A 20,973-nucleotide genomic window follows, 5' to 3' on the forward strand; every position below is an offset into this window, starting at 1 on the left:
TTATCCACCTAATATTAAGCAATTCCCCACATTTAAGAAAACATGTACAGTTACATATGATCTGTAACAGTATGGTGTGTTACATAATGTAATATACGTTTTTTTTATTTACTTTACTCAATATTGAATAACTTACAAACAGGGAAAAAAGTAGAAACTTTACAAACAAAGGCAATAAAGATAAGATTTCAAAATAAAACATAATAAAGAATGAAATAAATACATACAAGTCAAAGGTTAAATTAAGTTTTTGATTGTTAAATTAATTGAATAGACTCATAATACATCTTAACATGATTTCTAAAAGATGGAAGAGACCTCGACCATTTGACTTTATGGATGTGGAATTTCCCAATTAAAACAGATGCATTGATTATATGTTGAACTTTGGGGGGGTTTATTTTCATTATACAACAAAACATTTAATTGGGTGTGTGGTTATTTTATTATTTCCTCCTAAATTCCCATTTATTATAAATATCCATAAATACATATATATTTATATTGGCGGAGCTGCGTCAAAACAACGGACAGACATCCCATCCAATCAGAGGCGGCTGTAGTGTGGAGCTACAGCTGCACTAGCCAATAACACTCTGACCCCAGGTGTCTGCCGTCCAATCACGGGGCGGTATGCGCTGGAAGAGGAGGGGCGTGCGTCCCGTTGGCTGTGCCCAGTCCGGATGTTGCTCAGTCGCGAGCGAGCAGCAGTGTGTGAATGTGGCAGCGAGGTGAACAGGGAGGGGTGCTCACACTCCGACTCCTTTCTTTTCACATTTTTTTAATCCACGTACTCCACCGTTACTTCCCGGTTTATGTGCCGGCTCGGCGGTGAAGTTCTCCGCGGGGGCAGAAACCTCGTCCGCCGCTGTTTTTTTTGTTTCCTCCTGGAGTAACCGCTGCCGCTGACCGAGGAAACAGCCCCGAAGAAAAGAAGGAGAAACAACATGGGGCGATGATAAAAGAAGAGGAAGGTGTTGCGTTGTGAACCGACGATGACTCCCTGGGGGGACCCGTGAAGCCTATTTATTTTTATTTATTCCCCCCCCTGTCTTCCCTCTGCCCCCTTTTTTTTTTTCTTCTTGTTTTATTTGAACGTGTTCTCCTCCCGTGTTTCTCTGTGGAGAGCTATTAGCTTATTTATTTTTTTGTCGGGGAGGAGAAGGCGAACCAGGACTGGAGGATGGAGCAAGCCGGCATCCTGAGAAAGTTTATCCAGGGGGTGAAGGCCATGAGCGAGGGGGACGAGGACAGGGGAGAGGACAACTTCGGCAACGACTTCATGGTGGGTTAAAAAAAAAAAAAAAGCATACAAATCCACACTAGCTGATTTTAAACCTCCATCTTTCTGTTACCCCCATTATCCCCATCATGCTGACCCTCCGTACCCCCCGCCTCCTGCCTCCCTGTATCCCACAGGAGGTGAGGCAGGGGCGGCCACACTGCCCCCTCTTCCTCTTTCCTCCCATTTTCCAGGCTTTACATGGCGGCCTAGCATTGTCCACACGCCACAAGAAACACCACCGGCTCCCGTTTCTGCAAACGATAATGAAACAAACAACAAAAACAAAAGAAAGACATGTTAACGCCCCCCCCCCCCCCTCCCACCCCACCCCAAGGCTCGTTTCCTTTTTTAACTTGGCCTCGTTAGCATTAGCTTAGCATGCAAGGCTAAAGTGTCTGTTAACCATGCCTGAGTGTGAGGATACAGTGTTGTCCTCCCTGATCTCTAAGAAGCATTAACCAAAAACTGCATCTCCAGTGTTGTTCCCTCAATAGCATTGTGCATAATGGTTTATTATTAGGACGATGGGACGTCTTTAGTTAATAATATACAGATAAGTTAGGAGAATCTACTTTAACACACTCATTACCCGCCTCTATTTCCTAAATTCAGTTTACCTGCAGCTTTCAGGCCCAGCAAACATAGTTTAGTCCACCCCAGGAAGAGCAGATAAACTACAAAGCCGAATACTCCATAAAGCTTGATTTAGTGAAGTGTTGACTGTATTTCCCTGGTGTGCCTAATAAACTGGCCCCATAGTGTAAATGTTAATTGTATAGACTCTAAAGAATATAGCGTAATTATTGGTATCTTGTGGAAAAGGTCTTTTGAGATCCAAAAAGACACAATAGTATTCTAACAACATATATTTGTCTGCCTTATGTTGACCGCTAACCTGCAGTCATACGTGTGCCTTCACTACATCACTATTGTGTTGCAACCCTAGACTCAAAATAGGACCTCTCCCAGGCTTGTGAAATAGCAGAAATAGACACTAAGGAGACGACACTTCTCTGATAACACACGTGTCATCATGCGAGCCTTTTAGTTTATCGGTTTGGATGAGGATATGTTCGGGAATACTCTGCTAACCGGATGGCTCATACACATTTATGACCTCCATCTGCAACCGTGTAAGTTGGAAGTAATCGGTTTGTTAGTAAATCTAAAGATACATCAGTTGCGGTTTAACATGGTGGAGTGAAGTGTTTTGATTTATTTTATTGTATTGTGCTGTGATTTGTCGGGGAATGAGGCTAATCAGTGTCAGAATAGTAGCATTTTCTCCTTTTGCCTACAGTTACACACACACACACACACACACACACACACACACACACACACACACACACACACACACACACACACACACAACCTTCTCCTCACTTCCTACTTCACGTAAGCTGCTTGCTGGAGCTTGCAACATTCTTTCTTGGCCCATTTCATAACATTTTGTCCTGGCTTTAAAAGTGGAGCTTTATCAACTATTGGGTACACTTTGAATAAAAGCTGCAGAAGTTGACAGGCGGTTTGGTCCAAAATTAGGGACAAAACTAATCCTGAAATATGCAGAACTCCATGTATGGGTCTAGTTTTTAGTTGATGACCTGCCCCGTCCTGTCTTCAGGCGTGCGTTTCAGAAAACAGGGAGGTAGCGGATGTTGCACAAAAACCAGACTTACAGACTCATTGGTGGAGAAACCAAGAGGAGCTATGACTAGTCTGCTGCTCGCTTATTTACAGGGCATTCGGTTCGTAATGCACTTGATCGGAAACAAAACAGTTGCGTCATTGAATAACTATCTTGTATAATCTCTACCCTTACAAATTCTTATTCGGTGCATATTCCTGTTGACTGCTGCTTCATCTCAACCGTAAAGATATCATTTGTAACAGTTCTTAATTAACGTGCCTAAAAACGACTCGACCCATGTTATATATATTTTGTTGACTTGTTTCCAACAATATTCAGACTCTGAGAAATCCCAGATTTTATTCAAGGAAACAGGACTTTTAATTTTTCCTTCCACTGTTTGTAATGGTATCTCGTAATGGATCGCGGTTATTCATTGCAATTTGCTGCGTATCTTGAATACTTTTTCTTAGTTGGTAGTGGTGGTGAAGACAACCAATCCCATGATTCCACGCAGCTTCATGAGGTCATCAAATTAGATCTTTTGTTATTGTTTTGATTGAGGGACCCCTAGTGGCCAAAGTTCCATATTGTACGTTTAAATCCTCCAGGCAGAGTTGGCAGGGGAAGTGGGCAATTGATTTATCACTGCCATACTTCTCATTCAAAACTTCCAACCTACAACTACAACCACAGCACTCTGCTGTTGGGAGGAGCCACTAGCAGAATAACAAAACATCCCTCTGTTGGCCTTTGGGCACACCCCTCCAGTCAGTAACTTGACCATCAAACAGCTCATATAAATTAGATTTGTAGACCATCAAAGTGCTTTTAATATGAACTATTTTATAATCTAGTTATTCACAGTAATCACGTTATTTTTCTGCATGCAAACTTGCCTAGTATAATCTTTAAGGCATCAATGTGAATGGGGCTTCAGGCCATATTTTCTCACAGCTGGCAACATTGGCTTGTGTTGGATTTCATCTAAATTATTCAGCAGGCGGCTCATAGACGAGGAAACTTGTTCTGATCAAGTTGAGTACAGGTGCGTTCCAGTGTACCAAGAACAATTGAGCTGCATCAACCAACATTTGAGTAAGAGCCTTGAGTGGTTGCTGCTGGTCCGTCGTACCAATTTCCAGATTATTTGAGGCTTTCAATTGCTGGAATCCAACTCGCAATAACGCAAGTGCATGGGCTGTGCTCGTCTGCACACTGAGTCACCAGAACGCCCTGACATAACAGCCACTTTAACTGCCTATTGTTGTTTATATATAGAAAGTGTTTTGTAGGCATAATTGCAGTGCTCTGTCGGTGCAACTAGTCAGAGATTATACATTATAGTTTGTCCAGTGTTCTTTTTCAGCTGTTTGACAGAACAGGAACACTTGAGGACACTTTTCCACCTGGTAACCAAATGTGTTTTGTGCCATTTTCCGGTGTTCACTTGTGATTTTGTCATGTTTTTGCCGCCAGAAACATTTTTGCGACCTCCTTTGGCTTTTGGAATTCGTACAGGGTGGTTTTGGTTTAAAAAATATGGGAAACGTATGGAGAAACATCAATGTGGGATTTAATAACATGGCAGATTCCATGAGGAGCAAGGAGACGGAGAAACACATGATGAACAGTTGGAATCCAGCGTCATTTCTGGTCCTAATCTCTGTGCTACAATCATCAACAGGCTCGATTCAAAGCCGATATGATCTCTCACAAACAAACATTATAAACCGTCCTGTATCTATATTTTCTTATCTGCTGCTGTGTTTTTTCTGGTACATTTTTGATAAGAGTATGTTTGAAAGCTGACCTAAACTGCTTTGCGTGCTGGTGGCTCCAAATGTCAGTGAGATACTCAGTAATTATTTGAAAGATTTAAGCTTCAGGAATCTGTATTGTGCAATGTGTCATCAGTAAAAGGCTCACTGGAGGATCATTTGAAACCAATCATCTGATGATGATGATGATGATGATGATGGCTTAATCCAAAGAGATAAAAAAAAAATCATGTCCTGTTTAAGCCTGGAGTCTGTCTCATGACGCAGGTTCTGCAAAATTGGGGCAACTGTGCAGGAGCTGCTTTCACAAACCCAACAATGGCAATCTTACTCGTGTCACAAGGTTGGTTATCAACCCACGACTTTCCAAACTGGCTACTAAGAGAGACTTTTTTTTATTTTTTATGAATAGATCGTTTCAAATCCTACACTATGAAGCCATTCAGGGAAGATTTAAAGAAGATGAAAATGTTGATCATGATTCAGTAATTAAAAGGAAAGTAAATATGAATACTAAACAGACATTTTCAAAGTAAGTCACTCAATAGTTAAAAGAAACCAGTTGAAACATTTATAGATTTTCAGGATTTTTTTCTCTTTTTAAAGGCGACAGAGATTAAGTGCAGAATTTACACAAGTGTCTGGAGGACTAGCCTCCTACATTTTGGAAAGTATGACGCCTCTTCGACAGTGTGACTTTACCTATCATGCGTTCATCACTGTGGCACCAGATGCAAAATCCTTCTTCTCCTGCCCCGAGCGAATCCTCTTGATTAATCTTAATTGATGTGAAACTCTCGATCGTCTACCTCGTCCAATGTTAAATACTGCCTCTCAAATCTGGCTTTAGCTTTACCGTCCTCTGGGCAGAGCTCTCAATGTTCCTGCTGTCTCGTAGACGTGTATTTTGGCACTTTAGTTGCAATGTGTCACTTCCTGTGGGCAAAGAAAGTGTCTGTATTCGACACAGACCTTTATCTAGACGGAGAAAATGGGGCGCGTATGGTTTCTCTGGCTTAAGAGTCTAGAAGCACTGTTCTTTTAGACCCCCCCCCCGCCTTTTTCGTGGCCATATATTTGATTTGTAGTTTCTAATTCACTGTGTATGCCCCCTGAGCAGTAAGGGGTGTACGTTGAAGGCCGGGGCTATAAAGTTCATGCTGCTGATGTAGGGAGGCAACAATTAGTGACTGTGCTCAAACAACATTTCAGATTTTTGGACTGTTTATTGTTTGAAAGTCTGTTAGAAAACTTACTGGACGTGACAGACGCAACAGAGTATGGGCACGAAAGAAAATACATGCTTTGTGTTTTAAATCATCGGCAAAGTTTTGATTTCACCTCACTGCGAGTACACTGCTAAACAAAACAGTATTCTATGTGAGAGTCGTTCTTTCAGGACAGAGTGTGTATGTTTGTGTGTGGTGGTAGGAGTTCAGAGTTTAGCTGCAGGGATTGAGCTTGTGACCTCTGTGTTATGGGAAAGCTTCTGTAACTAGTCGGCCACCACAGTCTAAAAGAAACATGCTATTACAGGAAACGTATCCAAAAGGCCTCACAGTGTCGTACACATGCATTTTTCTGTCCAGGTTGTCCACGGTGGACAGCAAAGTTCTGGCAGTGTCGTAGCAGCATTACAGAAGGCAGGAAATTTGACTGAAATCCAATCTGTTGTTAAACAAGAGGCTGAGGACAAATTTAAAAACGGTGTGATTTGGTTTCCTTTCATTTGCCGGGAGCCCTCGTTTGGCACATTACCAGATGTTTGCATATGAACAGATGCCTGGATATCACAGGCAACATACGAGGTGGGAGGAGGAGGCACTTTAAAGTGTCTTTACAGAGGTGTGAAAAATAATTTCGCAGGTTCAGCGAACATAGTTACAAAGTGGTTCAAGTTGGAAATGAGAAGCTGCTTAAGGTGTGAAGACAGGAAATAAACCACGGGAGCGGAAACAAAATGAAACACAGGTCTGTGTGATCTGGTGCCTCTGTGATGTGCTACCCCTGTCGCGGCACCGACATTTGATTTTCTATCATAAACACAAATGTACCTCAACTCTTTGCTGTAGTCTAGACAGGGTTTAAACATAGGGCAGTGTCTCTGTGTGTGTGTGTGTTCCTGCCCCACCTTTGCAAGCAGATCCTGACTCTCGACATCAAAGAACTCCAAAAAGTGCAAACACACGCTTCTCTAAACTTGTGTCCTCTCGGGCAAACATAAAATGCACAGACGTGGGGGCAACACTATGGGATATGAGAATGCCAAACGTGCTAGTGTGTGTGTGTGTGTGTGTGTGGGCAAATGTGTGGTTGTTATTTTGTAGTAACCGGGGGGGGGCTTCCCCTTCTCTCTGAGTTGGGTGTGTCTCTATCTGTGTTCATGCATATGTTAATTGCCCGATATCCCAGCGCATGACCTGAAAACCTTTTTACTGTCATATTACTCATGGATACACACACACAGCACCGCAGTGTGGATTCAAAAGTAAGGTGGACCCGTGTGTTTGCGGAGCTTAATTCAGAAATAACTCGGAGCGACTGAGGCTGCGTTCAGTTCAGACAGACGTCTCCTCTGTGTCAACAACGTAAGGGACTGTGTTGGTAGTGGTGTGATGTTTCATACAGTGGTGAGGCAGTGAAATACGATCAGGGATGTCCAGTTAGAGGCTCGGACTTGCACGCTTGAATATACTGTATGTGAGACTGGCCACAGCAGTGCCTCGCTGGATGGCGTCATGTCGCTTTATCGCAAAAGTTGTGTCATTTTTAGTGGTATTCCTTGGTTCGAAAACTAAACCACAGATTCCTTCCCTTGTATGTAATGAGTCTGAAAGTGAAGCATAATATGCAACCTGTTTTTTTGCACCACTCCTGGTATGTACGGTATGCTGCGTTCTCATTTTCAAACTCATCAGTCACTCTTTGTGTTGAAAATGAGCCGCAGGCGGCAGACCCTGGGCTCTTTTTATGGCAGACTGTGAAGACTAGACCTTTAGGTTTCTATAAATGTATCTATGCACTGATGTACGTGTGACTATAATTTATTTACTCACTTGAGAAACAGCAGTGGGGAATTAGTGCCACAGTTTGTTCTGTGTTGTGGTCTCATCGGGTGGAACCACTGACCAGAATATTACCATTTGATCGGTCACACATTGAGGTCCAGTGCTGTTGTTTATGGTGTGTTTGTTTATGTAGGCCTGTTTGCTTTTAAACCAAGCGGCACAAATTTCAGCTTGGTTGACTTGGCAAAGTATTGAACCATTAGGTCAGCAACTAAGAGTTTTTGTACGTGGGCGGTTGTCTTCTCTGCCTGCTCCCATCATGGTTATAAAAAAACAAGAGAAGCCTGGTTTGTGTGGCTCGGCACTTTTATTAGGTTGTTTGCGTGGGTGCAGGGGCAGGTACACCACAGGGGGGTGGGTGGGTGTGTGTGGGTGTGGGTGTGGGTGTGTGTGTGTGTGTGTGTGTTGCAATTACTGTTAGCTTGTAATCGGGGAAAACATCAGGCTCGGGTTGGGTTCGGACACAAACAACTGGATGGCTGTTGGGTTCGGGCCGTGTTCAGTTTGTTTTGTTCACAAGAATTTATATGAACACACAGAAACACACACTTAACAGCAGATAGAGGTTGAGTAAGACCTCAATCTGAAGATTTATAAAATCACATGGGCACATTAAAGTTACAGAATCCGGCTTGTGAGGACGAGGTCACCAGTTTGACCCTCGATATGGGCTGCGAATATCTACGGCGAAGTGATTAATACGCACACACACACAAACACCAAGCTCACAATACACACACAATGAGTGCCTGCCCCAGATGAATGGGATTATATGCGGTTTGTCCACATCTGCTTCCTGCTGCAGGCCGACATCCAGGAGCGGAAATTACCACCAGGCAAATACCAGCAAATGTTAAGTGTTTTGTGAGCGTGACGTTGCAGTAGACACCGTCCACTGTGTTTTGGGGCTCCAGAAATGTAGGATCTTGGTGGTATTAGTAAAAATGTCCGTGTTGATAAGCACGTGGGTTGGATTTAGATGCTGATTGTGATTTCACACCTATTTTAAAGAAATCATTGTGATGAGAGAGGGGAGGTCATGCTGGGAAAATTATGTCATTCTTATCCTCACAGGAAGTCACATGGCAGTCAGCTGCAGAATAGCACGACTGAAACTGGTGGGGGGTCAGTGTGTCTTGTGAGACACTTCTAATAACCCCTGGGTAAAAGTTATGTGATTTTTGCATCTCCTTTTTTTTTTTTTTAATCCTTTGAATCTGTTTTTTTGATTCTGTCAGATGGTTCAGAATTGAAAAAAGTGACAGACGGAGTGAAAGGAAGCCTGATTGTTTGTGCCTGTAAATGATGGGTTGTTACACTCCTCTCTCTGTGTGCGTGCGTGTTAGTCAATCAGTCAGATCCACTCATACTATCAGTGTTCCACTGACCGATATTAGTCAGTAGCCATTAGGTGGAAATGGCTGCACAAAACATGTGTGCATGTTTGCGTGTGTGTATACAGCTTGGCTACTAATGCCTGATTGTTGTACATAATCTTTGGTAGGATCTTTAGCCAATGAGGATGTCACATGCACGCTCACAATTTAGGACCTCTGACTCACATTAGCGGTCAGGGTGTGGTTTGTTGTTATTTCCTTAGTGATTGAGCTTGATTACTAAGTTCAACTGAACTGCTTGATGAACAGTGGACACCTGACATTGTGACCTGTTGTTGTCTGAAAAAAACTCTGTCGTTCAAAGGGGGTTCAACATTTCTTTATCTTATTCTCTTTCTTGCACAGAGATAGATGAGAAGAGCTTAGCTTAGCACAAAGATTGGAAACAAGAAAACAATTAGCTTGGCTCTGACCAAAAGCAACAAAATCCCCCTTAAATTCAAGACTCAATGAATAAATTGGTCAGACTCTAATCGACACCACCACTAATTTGTTTTATATGAACCAAAACTTGAACATAAAAAACGACAAGCGCTCATTTTCCTGAGTTTTCCAGATACGTGCTGGAATATTTCTTAGTGCGGAGGAGTAACTTCCTTCAATCTGCGCTGCTTTCCAGTCTTCATGCTAAACTAAGCTAACTTTTAATCTAAACTGTTCAAGCTATTCCTCTTATGTAGCTGTTCTTCATATCATAACCCTCTCCTTTCACAACTCCACATTTCTTCAGACACCTTTTTATGTAGTCATATTTCTACTATATAACTGAGTATGACTTTGCACTTCACAGCTTTTTCCCTGATTTGGCATATTAACGCCACACTGAGACGAGGAAGGCATAGAGAACGTCAGTCAAGCTTATTGAACTGTCAGAGGCAGAGAAGAGGAGCGACAGGCTCATCGAGTGTCATTCAGACCCTTTTAGTCTCTGTGCTGCATCTTTTCCCCCCACATGCTCGCAGCACAGGAGATGGATTTTTTCTGAGAGCATTGTAAGGGGTGACCTATTTTAGCTTGTGTGTGTGTGCATGGAAGGTGACCGTCAGCCTCTCACTTCCTGGCCACACACATGCCGAAATCCTTTTTTTCCTTCACTGTTTCTGCAGGAAAAGTGTATTTTCTGCCAATCAGTGCTCACTGCTTGGTTCATAAAGAGAATGTGTCACTCTCTGTATGTGTGTGTGAATTATTCAGTGTGCCAGGGAAGTATAGTGATGCAGACTTATTCAGCCAGGAGATGGAAAGTAGGTTAGCTCCACTAACAATTACATCTTTTTTCTCTTTACCTCCGTTGAGCTCTTTCTTCCCCTGTTGTTAGTTTTTAATCTTCCCTTTTCTCTTTCTAATCTTCCTTTATTCTCTGTCCGTCTGTCTCAGCACAGTAACTGCTCTGGCACCCTCGAGCCATTTTAGGTCAAGTCATTGTGAAGAAATGTGTCTGTGAGCACACATGACTCAGTTGCGCCCTGGAGGGGGTCTGTGAAGTCGGCACTGGGCTTTTGGGGGCAACGCCCTGTGTGTGAGTTTGTGTGTGTGTAGTGGCAGTGTAAATCGTGTGTTCACAGGAAACTGGCCAACTCAGTCATGCCATTTTACTCTTATGACTGATAGGAAGTAAGAAAGTAATAGAATCTACAGGGAGCAGGAGCAGACTGTGGAGAGAACGAGACCAACATGGGAAAGATTTGCTATTATTTCAAACTTTTTTGCTTCTTATTCTAAGACAGACAGAACTAAAAGCACTGAAGTGAAGTATTTTATATCAGAAGTATTCAGTAGTATTCAGTGTACTGGACTGAGTGCAAAGATGAAAGTAGTTGATCTTTTGACAAATGGGCTAAAAAAAACGATACTTATAACAGATGTCAACGAGTTCAGATTTTGTTGACCTGCTTAGTTAACTGACATGACCACAACAGTGCAGCGTCTGCAATCCTTATCTTTTAATGTGTCAAAACCATAGAAAACGTTTTGAGTTTCTATAATACCACTATTGGTGGTATTAGTTACTTCCTTTTCCTGTGAAGAAGAACGTTTACTTTGATGTTTGGTACTCGTGCAACTCAAAATATGAAGAAGTGCATAAGATAAAATTGTTCTAGTTTTTCTCAAACTTGAGGGCTTGTTGATTTTCCACTTTATATATACCATAATGTAACCAAGTCTCCTGGGTGTAACTGTACATACCATAAAAAATAATTACCGGCATGAGACTTAGTCGAGGTCCATCAGCAACAGCTTCTTTCATTTTTCTCACATGCCCACTTGTGCAAAAACGGCACTTTGTTAATAATAACTGCTTCATGGCCAGATTAAGGAAACTCTCAAGGGACACACAGCTTCAAACATTGAACTAGGCATTAAACACAGGGTAGCCTGTTAGAATTGTAGAAAATACATGGTATATAATTCGTTTTTAAAGCTAAAATAAATAAATGCAGATTTACAGCTTCTAAGATGTGAAGATTTGCTCTTTTAACATTAAATTAAATACAGTATCTTTGTGTTTGGGTCTGTTGACCAGATAAAACACCTTAGGCTCTGGAAAACTGTGATTACCACTTAATGATTATGCAATTAAATGAGAAGATAAACAGCAGACTAATCAATATTGGAAAGAATTGATGGTTGCAGACATGTTTAGTGACAATTTTAATGACGGATTAATCGTTTAAGTCATATTTTGTTCACAAATATTCACGTGCCCCAGCTTCTCAAATGTGAGGATTTTCTGTATTTCACTGTGTCATATGGTTTTTATTAAGTCGTATCTTTCAACTGTTATTCAAAACAAGCAATATAATTACCATGGGTATTTTTCTGTGGCTAAAACAAACTAAATGTTCTTGATTGAATTAATAAAATGTATTTATTTTGTTTCTAGAATTTCAGCAGCTCTGAGTAAGCCACACTAAGGAGTGTTTTTACTTGTTAATTCCCTGAGACCAAGTTCAAACCAATTGTGTTTGTATAGCGCCATACCATAATATACATTATCTCAAGGCACTTTACATAGAAGGTCAAGACTCATATATATATATATATATATATATATATATATAAATAATGAGGAGGTCATCCCTTTTTTATTTGTTGTTTTTTCCCCTATCACATCAATTTTAAAGAAACTGATGCAACCACTAATGGTTATGTACTGAACAAGAATTAAATGAAGGACACTTGAGTTGAGATGATAGAGGCAAGGATATCTACTCCTCTTTGCCCTCCATCTCTGCACCCACCCCTCTCCTCCTCCTTTCAGAACAGAAGCTAGTGCGAAGCGACATAGTGTGTAAAGGGAGCGTGTGAATGAGCGACACAAACAAGGAATAAAGGAACCCATTAGTTTAGTTACCAAGAGCCTCTTAAAAGGCTTGGCTCTTCCCTCTTCTCTTCCCCCCTTTCTCTTTCCATCCCTCTCTCCCTTTCTCCTCTTTCATCTAAAATACTCACACTCTTTCTACTTCTTTCCTCCCCCCTTTTCGCTTCTCCTCTCTTGCTGGTTTGTAGGCGAGGTCTCTCTCTCTGCTTTATTTCTTCAGCATCCTCCAGGCTGTCCTGTTATTCATATGCAACACATGCTTGTGTGTGTATGTGTGCGTGTGTTTTATGTAACTGAGGAAGTCGGAGTAATTAGAAACAGGGTCTGTCTGCAGGACAGTGGAAAGAAGAGAGAAAAAGGGTGAGAGAGACAGTACCTGGGTCTCCATCCAAACCCACTGTTTTTATTGAGGATGAATCGCATCATAAAAGCAGCACATTTCATACGGTTTCGCTTTTATATTTGTATGCATATTGTAGTGTAAGGGAGTAAATTGTGTGATAATTACTTATTTATTACCTGACTTGCTGTCCTGTGATTGGGAGCCTCGCAGTTGTTACCTGGAGACAGGGGGACACAAACTACAAAAAACATTCACCACGATCTCCACCCCATCCTGTTCTCTGATTGGCTGCAGTTGTAACTGATCTGTCCGAGACTGCTAGAAACCTAATCGAAGGAGGCGACGTGTGAACGAGCCTCTTGGGTAGCGTTTTTGAAGAAGTGAAAGCTGATCTGGGGCCTTTTCCACAATTTGTTGGTGTTTGTGTTGTGTAGCGTGAACTGGGTATTAGACTCAAGAATAAACTGAATTTTAGTGGCCAAAATCACTGCTAAATTATAATGATGACTTGGCTGGGACATCATGCTCAGTAAAAAAAATTCTGCGGATAGTTTGACCGTGAGTCCTGCAACTTGTGAGGCGGTAATTCCAGTTTAGGTTGGTTATCGACCTGATGAATTCTACTACCACTACCTATCTATAAAATATCAGCTGCTGCTTTCTAAGTATCGCTTGTGACGAGTATAATGTGCTTGTGTAGTGTAAAAACAAGCTAACGTTGGGTCAAACCAAACCATTGATGAGGTCCTTCAAAATGTCAGAATTTAGTGGGAGAATCAACCGGTTTTTCCCAGTGTGCCACAAAGAGAAAATAACTTATCTTCATTACAGTGTTAGAGGCCATGTTTGTCTCCGCATTATATGTTTTGTGGGTTTGGGGGTAGGGGGTGCAAACCATCACAAATCATTGCTGCCTGCCTTTCCTGCTTATTATGCGTCTTTAGCGTGTGTTTGTGTGCGTGTATCTTCCTGGGCTCTGACCCAGCACAGAAGCAGACCTCTGTTGGAAATGTAATTCACATGAGGCCAGAAGAGCTCTAATGCTATTACCACACACGCATACACACACACACATACACACAGCTGTTGCCGCCCACGGTCTCAGAGTGCGTACCTCTCTTTCTCTCAAACTCCTTCCTCTCCTTCAGTTTTCTGGTAGTCTGTTGCTGTGGTTTACAAAGGCGAGTGATGCATGATGAAAGGTGAAAACCTCATTGTGTCTCCAGGGTGTCTCTTTGCTGATAGTTTGAAATGTTGATGGGCGTGTGTGTCTGATTTTGAGGTCGAAAGTTGAGGTGCAAGAAATATTTTCTGTGAATTCAACTGTTTGAAGATCATCATATGTAGGATTATCTGTATATTTTTTTTATAGAATAGTGATGTTGGTGTTAGGGTTTGAAAGTCAGAATGTACGTATAGAGGAAGGCCTGTCGTCAGAGTCACGGCGAGACGAGAGGTGCGACCATTTTTCACATGAGGCTCCAGCAGCATGAACGCCCACGCCGACTTTCTCAGACTAAGAGAGAGAGAGAGAGAGGGGGGGGGGAGAGAGAGAGAGAGAGAGGGGGGGGGGGAGAGAGAGAGAGAGGGGGGAGAGAGAGAGAGAGGGGGGGGGGGGGGAGAGAGAGAGAGAGAGGGGGGAGAGAGAGAGAGAGAGAGAGAGAGAGCGAGAGCGAGCGAGCTAGTCTTAGAAAGAGAGACCAGAGTGATTATCTGAGAGAATACAAAAAGGCCCAATGAAAGTTTTATCATGTGAATTGGACCAGGTTTTATTTTTTGGTATTTGTAAACAAACAAATCATGTTAAAGTACATTTTTGGAAATTTGAGAAGGTTTGTCTATAGATGAAATAACCTTTTTATAGCTAATGCAGTTATTAACTAGAATGACCCTTAGTAGAGCACATACATCTGCCCAGACCAAACAGTCCCCTTACAAATCCACATTTGAATTTTACATGGATCTGCACATCCTTATTAGTCCCCTAAACATGCCTGATTTTCAAAGTGTTTAAGAAAGTAGGGGGAAAAAACTCCTGTGTCTACTCCCTGATCCTGATCCACACCAAAATGTCTTCCCTGACCCATATTGCATCCCTTAACCAAGTTTCAGGGTAATTTTTGTGTAATCTTGTTTACAAACCAACAAACGGAAAGGGGTGAAATCATAACCTCCTGGGACGAGGTAAAAACCCAACAACTCGGGGCTTCCCATCACATGAGGCTGTTCATCTGCATCACTGCTATAACCATAGTGTTGAATGGATACTTTGGTACAAACTACAAATAAATTATATTCTTATTTGTGGAGAGTGGCCCTAAACAAATTAGTTTCTTATTGACAATGTCTGAGGACATTTAGCTGAGCTTCGTCCTGCTGCCTGACGGTGGACGTTGTAATTTGTTCTCCCCCCCTTAACCAAATGTGTCTTCATGAGTGTCAGCCACAATTTAATTTGGTCACATTAAACTTCATCCACTGTCACACACAGAGGAGCAGGAGTGTGTACGTTAGTGGGGAGCTGTGGTAAATTAGCGCCAGATTGAATGGACGGTTTTAGTGATGCACAGATGCGACTTGTATCACAGCTTTACGTTGCTTTTGTTGCTGTCATGCATCTCTGTCGTGTGTGCTGTCAAAGAAAACCACACCCTTCATGTTGCTTTCTCTCCATTTAAACCTACAAACACCTCTGTGGGTAAGAATTAAGGAAATGATCATCTGCTAAACATTTTTCCTCTCTTCTTTCTTCCAGCGGTTACGGCGGTTATCCACCAAATACCGGACGGAGAAGATCTACCCCACCAATGTAGGAGAGAGGGAAGAGAATGTAAAGAAGAACAGATACAAGGATATACTGCCATGTGAGTACTGGCACACCCACAAAAACACACAGTGGACATTTTGACTCAGCAAACACATATATTTAATAGCTCACGTGTGTGGTGTTTAATTAAGCCCTACTTTTAATGGTGCCACTGCTAATGACGTTGGCTACACCAGAGCTTTTTGTGGAAAAATTAAATACTGTAAGTCAGCAATGACATGCGTGTAAATACTGATCTGATGGAGGGAAAGACAGCGAGAGGCACTTAATGACCCCAGGGGAAGCCTCCACGACCCACCATCTGTCCTACTTTTTTTTTTATACCTTTATCCTCTTTTTCTCCTCTGTCCATCCATCCATTCATTCATTAAGGCTTTTAGCAAATGAGCTGCTGATAAGGTAATGGAGGAACTGGTTCACCCGTAACAGATGTGCAACACACACACACACGTTCAGTACATAGGAATGAGTGTGTCCATTAACCTCTTTACATGATTCCAGCTCTTGCTTTTTACCCGTGTCCTTGTTTGCCCCTTTTCTCTGTTTCTCTTTGTCTTCTTCTATCTATATACCTTTACCCATCTGTCTCTGTATTTATTTATAATTAAACAATAATGGTAACTAATTCTCTCTATTTGTCTTTCTCTCTCAGTTGATCACACTAGAGTGAAGGTGATGCTAAAAACATCCAATCAGGACACAGATTACATCAATGCTAACTTCATCAAGGTAAAAATTAAGCTTTTTGTCTGAGTGGTTTGACATTATGTGGTTTGATTATAGTGTCTCACAGTATTAAATTCGGTTTATGAATAACATTAACATCATTTCATTTCTTCATCCTCTCTCTCTCCGTCGCTCCCTTCAGGGTATGGATGGCCCAGAGGCCTATATCGCAACTCAGGGCCCACTGCAGAACACTGTCATCGACTTCTGGAGGATGAACTGGGAATACAATGTCGCTGTGAGTATAGTTCATTGAACGGAGGAAAAGCTAAAGCGACGTTTAAAAAGAGCAGATTGTATTGTAAATAATGTTTGTTTGTTTAGATGGCAAAGACCCTCTGTCAGTTTTTATGACAGTAGACACCGTAAGAACTTTTTTGATGCCTGTTTGCTAGAGCCCATCAGAAGATGTTATCAAAACCTTTTGACAAACAAATGTAATCGAGGCTATTTTACAGTTTAACCATAAACTTTATTATAAATAAATATAAATAACTACTAATTAATAATTACATAGGATGTGCAGTTAAGATTCTTATATCATGTTTTACCAAGGAGGGATGTTGTGCCAGTGGTGTTGGTATGTGGGTGATACTGTAACTCCACACAGTTAATAACTGCAGGAAATAAAACTGCAATAATTAAAGTAATTATAGTAACATATTAAATATGGCTGTCAGAAATTAAGAGGCAGATGGGGAGTGCTTATGCTTGAGCCAGATGGACACATATTGAGAGGGAGGGAGGGAGGGAGAGAGGGAGAGAGGCAGCTGAGATTTGGTTTAACTAGCGCCCTGAAATACTTTAGATTGCGGCTGTGATAATTACACCTTTATGATCAAGGGGAGCGATGTGAGACACGAATATGATAATTAAACCTGTGATCAAAAAAGGATCTGAAGTTTGAACTAATCCTGTAGGAAGAGAGAAAATGTCTGAGCCTTTTTCCCAATTCAAGTTTTTTCTCATTCTGAAGGAAACTCCACTGAGTCTCTGGCTCTCTGTTTGGAATCTACCACTGAACATAAATAGAACATGTGGAGTTGAACACGACTGTATTTTTGGAAATGTGAGATTTAAATATTGATAGTAACTCTTCCTGTGTCTGTCTCTGCAGGTTATTGTAATGGCTTGTCGAGAGTTTGAGATGGGAAGGGTAAGGCATCTATGCTTCATCTCTGCATGTGCATAATATGCGTGTTAGTGCACATACGTGTATGTTCATGTGTTCTCACATCGTCTATTTTTCTGGCCTGTATTAATGTATTTGTATGTGTGACAAGTGGCTGAGAGGTTGAATACAATTTAATTAATTAATATATATTTTAAAAAATCAATGTAAAGGCTGTGATGACCATTTGAATGTGTGTTTTTATTGATCAACCGTGTCACCTCAGGCTACCGGCATGTGACAAAGTTTGTGAGTGGCAGCTGTGTCGCTGAGCTGCTCCAGAAAAAAATGCCCTTCAACTGTTGTTTTCATGTCTCTGTGACATATTCTACAAATGTCTATCCGTGAACCGTAGCTCATACTGTGTATCATGCTGTTTACATGGTACATAGTAATAATAAGCTACGTTTTGGTTGACAGCCCCGGTTTATATCATGTAGAATGTTCTTAGTCTTTACTTGTATGTCACAGTAGCTGTTTATTTCAAAGCACACTGAGAATGTGTCGCGCAGGAAGCTGCGGTGTCAGTCCTGTGTTTTCTTCTCAGCAGAAGCTAACCGTTGTTTCTCTCTGGTTAGAAAAAGTGCGAGCGGTATTTCCCGCTACTGGACGAGGAGCCCATGAGTTTTGGTCCTTTCAGAATCTCCTGTGTAAGTAAACAGATCTCTGGAATATTACAGCTGTGAGTCTGATGAGTGTCTATAAAAAGAAAGAGATGGAGCGAAGTGGGAGGGGGGGTTTCCTGGACTTCTCACACTTTGTTCTATTGACGATTGTGAAAGTGTTCTCACCGCCTTTTGTTTTCTAGGAATCAGAACAAGCCAGAACAGACTACTTCATAAGGACGTTGACGGTAGAGCATGAAAATGTAAGTTCTCATTAAACCCCCTGTTGATTTAGACTTTGTCACAAATCGAGTTGCATTAGAAAAACTAATCACATAATTTTATATAAAACAATCACACAGGCACTGAAATATCTCCCCTCCGGCCTTTAAACACTTTACCCTGTGTGTCTCCCTGCAGGAAACTCGGAGGTTAACTCAGTTCCATTACATGAACTGGCCGGATCACGACGTCCCCTCATCGTTTGACTCCATACTGGATATGATCGGACTAATGAGAGAATACCAAGAGAACGATGATGTCCCTATATGTATTCACTGCAGGTATGTACATACTGTACATCATGTGCCGAGACATCATCACAAAAACAGAAATGTAGGATCATATTGTAACTGAGACAACATTGAAAAAAAAAAAAACACTGATTACAGGTGGGTGTTGCATTAAATGTGCATAAAATCATACCCCACACCAGCATTAATGATTCTGGTTGAAGTCCTTTATCTTTATCATGCTTTCATCAGGACACAGTGGTCAGTGGTTTTCTGTGAGGAGGCAGTAAGAATACGGGCTTGTGTGTTTTGAAGTCATTTTTCAACACAGCTCAGTTATATTGCAGTTGTGTCTAAACTGCACAAAAACACCAATCTACTCCTGGTTGAAGCTTCAATTTCAACCCTGATGCACACTGTTAATTTTGAATGACATGTTTTGGTTGACATTTCACTGTTTCAATTGGCAAATCCTCTAATTCAGATTTCATTAATTGGCGGATAATTAATGTCTTAGCTGCCATTTAGGATCCTGCCAGATGAGCTCAGTCTGACTTTTGCATGGATAATTCTCTGATTGCTGCTGTTAAGAAAAAACGGCACCATGTTTACACTTCTTACCTCAGCTACAGCGATGATTAGTAATTACAAAGCAGTTTCGATAAAGAACTTTAAATGATAAAGAATTAAAATCACACTTATCCGCACGTCTATAGATTCTTGTTTTGTGCAGCACGCAGACGTGGGCGCACGCACACAAATACACACACCGTCTCCATGTGTGTGTAATCAGCTCTAATGAGCAGCCCGAGGACATTTCCTGGTTCCTCTGTTCCACAGCGGGACTTAAAGCGGTGTCTCTGTGTCTGTACAGATGCTCTGTGTGGGTTGATGCATACTGTACGTGTGTGCTTGTTAAGAGTGGCAGCATGAGACAAGCTTTTATGTCAGACGTGATGTCACATAATCTCAGCGTCTGTGCGGCTCCCTGTCTCCATCCTGTCTGGACGAGGTGTTTGTTACGTACATTGAAAACAAATGTGTGTTTATCTCTACTTGTTGTGCCTCCTGTGTACTCAGGAGTAGAAATCCAGAGTCGATACTTGTTTGTGCATGTGTGTGTGTCTTAAATTATGTGCGTCTGTTAAATCTAATCTGTGTGACTCTGACTGTACAGTGCAGGCTGTGGGAGGACGGGTGCAATCTGTGCTATCGACTACACATGGAACCTCCTCAAAGCTGGGGTATGTGAACACACGCACTCAAACACACCCAGAAGGAGGAATTGGTCTCAGACGTTCAGCTCCTGCACAAATACACACTTTCTACACTCAATTCAATATTGTCTTTTGTTCTTTTATAGAAAATACCAGAAGATTTTAATGTTTTTCGGTTGATCCAAGAAATGAGGACGCAGCGGCACTCTGCAGTTCAAACCAAGGTTTGTTTGTAGTTATGACATCCATATTTTTTTAATGGTGTTTTTTCCAACCCAACTGAGAGTTAATACAAAGTGCTTTTGAGTAATATTGAGATGTAGAAATGTTAATTCGTTTTTCGTTTTTCTGCACCCACATTTTTCACCCCCACGCAGTAAACCACAGATCTGAGTAGAACACTCTTTGATATTTGATATTTTAACAGATTTCTACGAGCTGGTTTCTCAACAGCGGGTTAGAAACAGTATCAGTTTCTTTGTATGGAAACCACGACGCTCCTGTCCCCAGAGGCTGTAAAGACATTTAGCCTGATTAATCTTATAGCGATCTTTGTAAATTAGTCTATTAAAAAAGTAATAAACCTACAATAATGTTTATGGTTGCACATACAACACACTAAGAGCATTTCACAATCCCCTGCACTTCAGGAAGAATGTAATCAAACATTTCAGTCTTGTTTAGGTTTCATTTAAAGTTGTGGATTAATTGAAAGCTGCTGTGAACCTTTATTTAATGACAAACAATGTTTCTGGTGTCCCTGAGCAGTATTTGGAAAACTACTCAATACTAACATGCTGCTATTTTAAGACTTTGGCACCTATATATAGGTAAGAATTTGCCAGAGTGACAGTTATTCTGTATTAAACATTGCAATGTGGTCTGCCATAGGTCTCTTTATTCATTCGTGTGCTACTTGCTGCACACGTGGTTGATAGTGGATCCTCCCGACTCAAACATTCCCACCATTATTTCTAACTGGTTTAGGTTGTTTTTCCAGAATTTTAACATGGGTGTGTTTTTCATGTTTGTTTTGGAGTTTGCTGCAGTGGATGGGCAACGCTCGACGGGCTTAAATTCTGCAGT

The 20,973-nt window shown here is 41.5% G+C and overlaps 1 protein-coding gene across 10 annotated transcripts in view; it reads left to right on the forward strand.

Annotated features, from left to right (window-relative positions):
* Positions 1 to 693: 693 nt before the first annotated feature.
* The window catches only part of ptpn12 (protein tyrosine phosphatase non-receptor type 12), a 40,620-nt gene continuing 20,340 nt past the window's right edge, over positions 694 to 20,973 (forward strand). For all 10 annotated transcript variants that reach the window (XR_004613087.1, XR_004613086.1, XR_004613088.1 and 7 more), the window contains exons 1-10: positions 694 to 1,285; positions 15,585 to 15,693; positions 16,309 to 16,385; positions 16,525 to 16,620; positions 17,500 to 17,538; positions 18,132 to 18,203; positions 18,362 to 18,421; positions 18,579 to 18,721; positions 19,848 to 19,914; positions 20,034 to 20,111. Coding sequence is in view for 7 of the 10 variants with exons in the window: in XM_034578328.1 (XP_034434219.1) it covers positions 1,184 to 1,285; positions 15,585 to 15,693; positions 16,309 to 16,385; positions 16,525 to 16,620; positions 17,500 to 17,538; positions 18,132 to 18,203; positions 18,362 to 18,421; positions 18,579 to 18,721; positions 19,848 to 19,914; positions 20,034 to 20,111 (843 nt within the window). In the remaining 3 variants the exon portion in view is untranslated. The remainder of the gene's footprint in view (positions 1,286 to 15,584; positions 15,694 to 16,308; positions 16,386 to 16,524; positions 16,621 to 17,499; positions 17,539 to 18,131; positions 18,204 to 18,361; positions 18,422 to 18,578; positions 18,722 to 19,847; positions 19,915 to 20,033; positions 20,112 to 20,973) is intronic.

Source organism: Hippoglossus hippoglossus, chromosome 23 (assembly GCF_009819705.1).
Source record: "Hippoglossus hippoglossus isolate fHipHip1 chromosome 23, fHipHip1.pri, whole genome shotgun sequence".
NCBI lineage: Eukaryota > Metazoa > Chordata > Actinopteri > Pleuronectiformes > Pleuronectidae > Hippoglossus > Hippoglossus hippoglossus.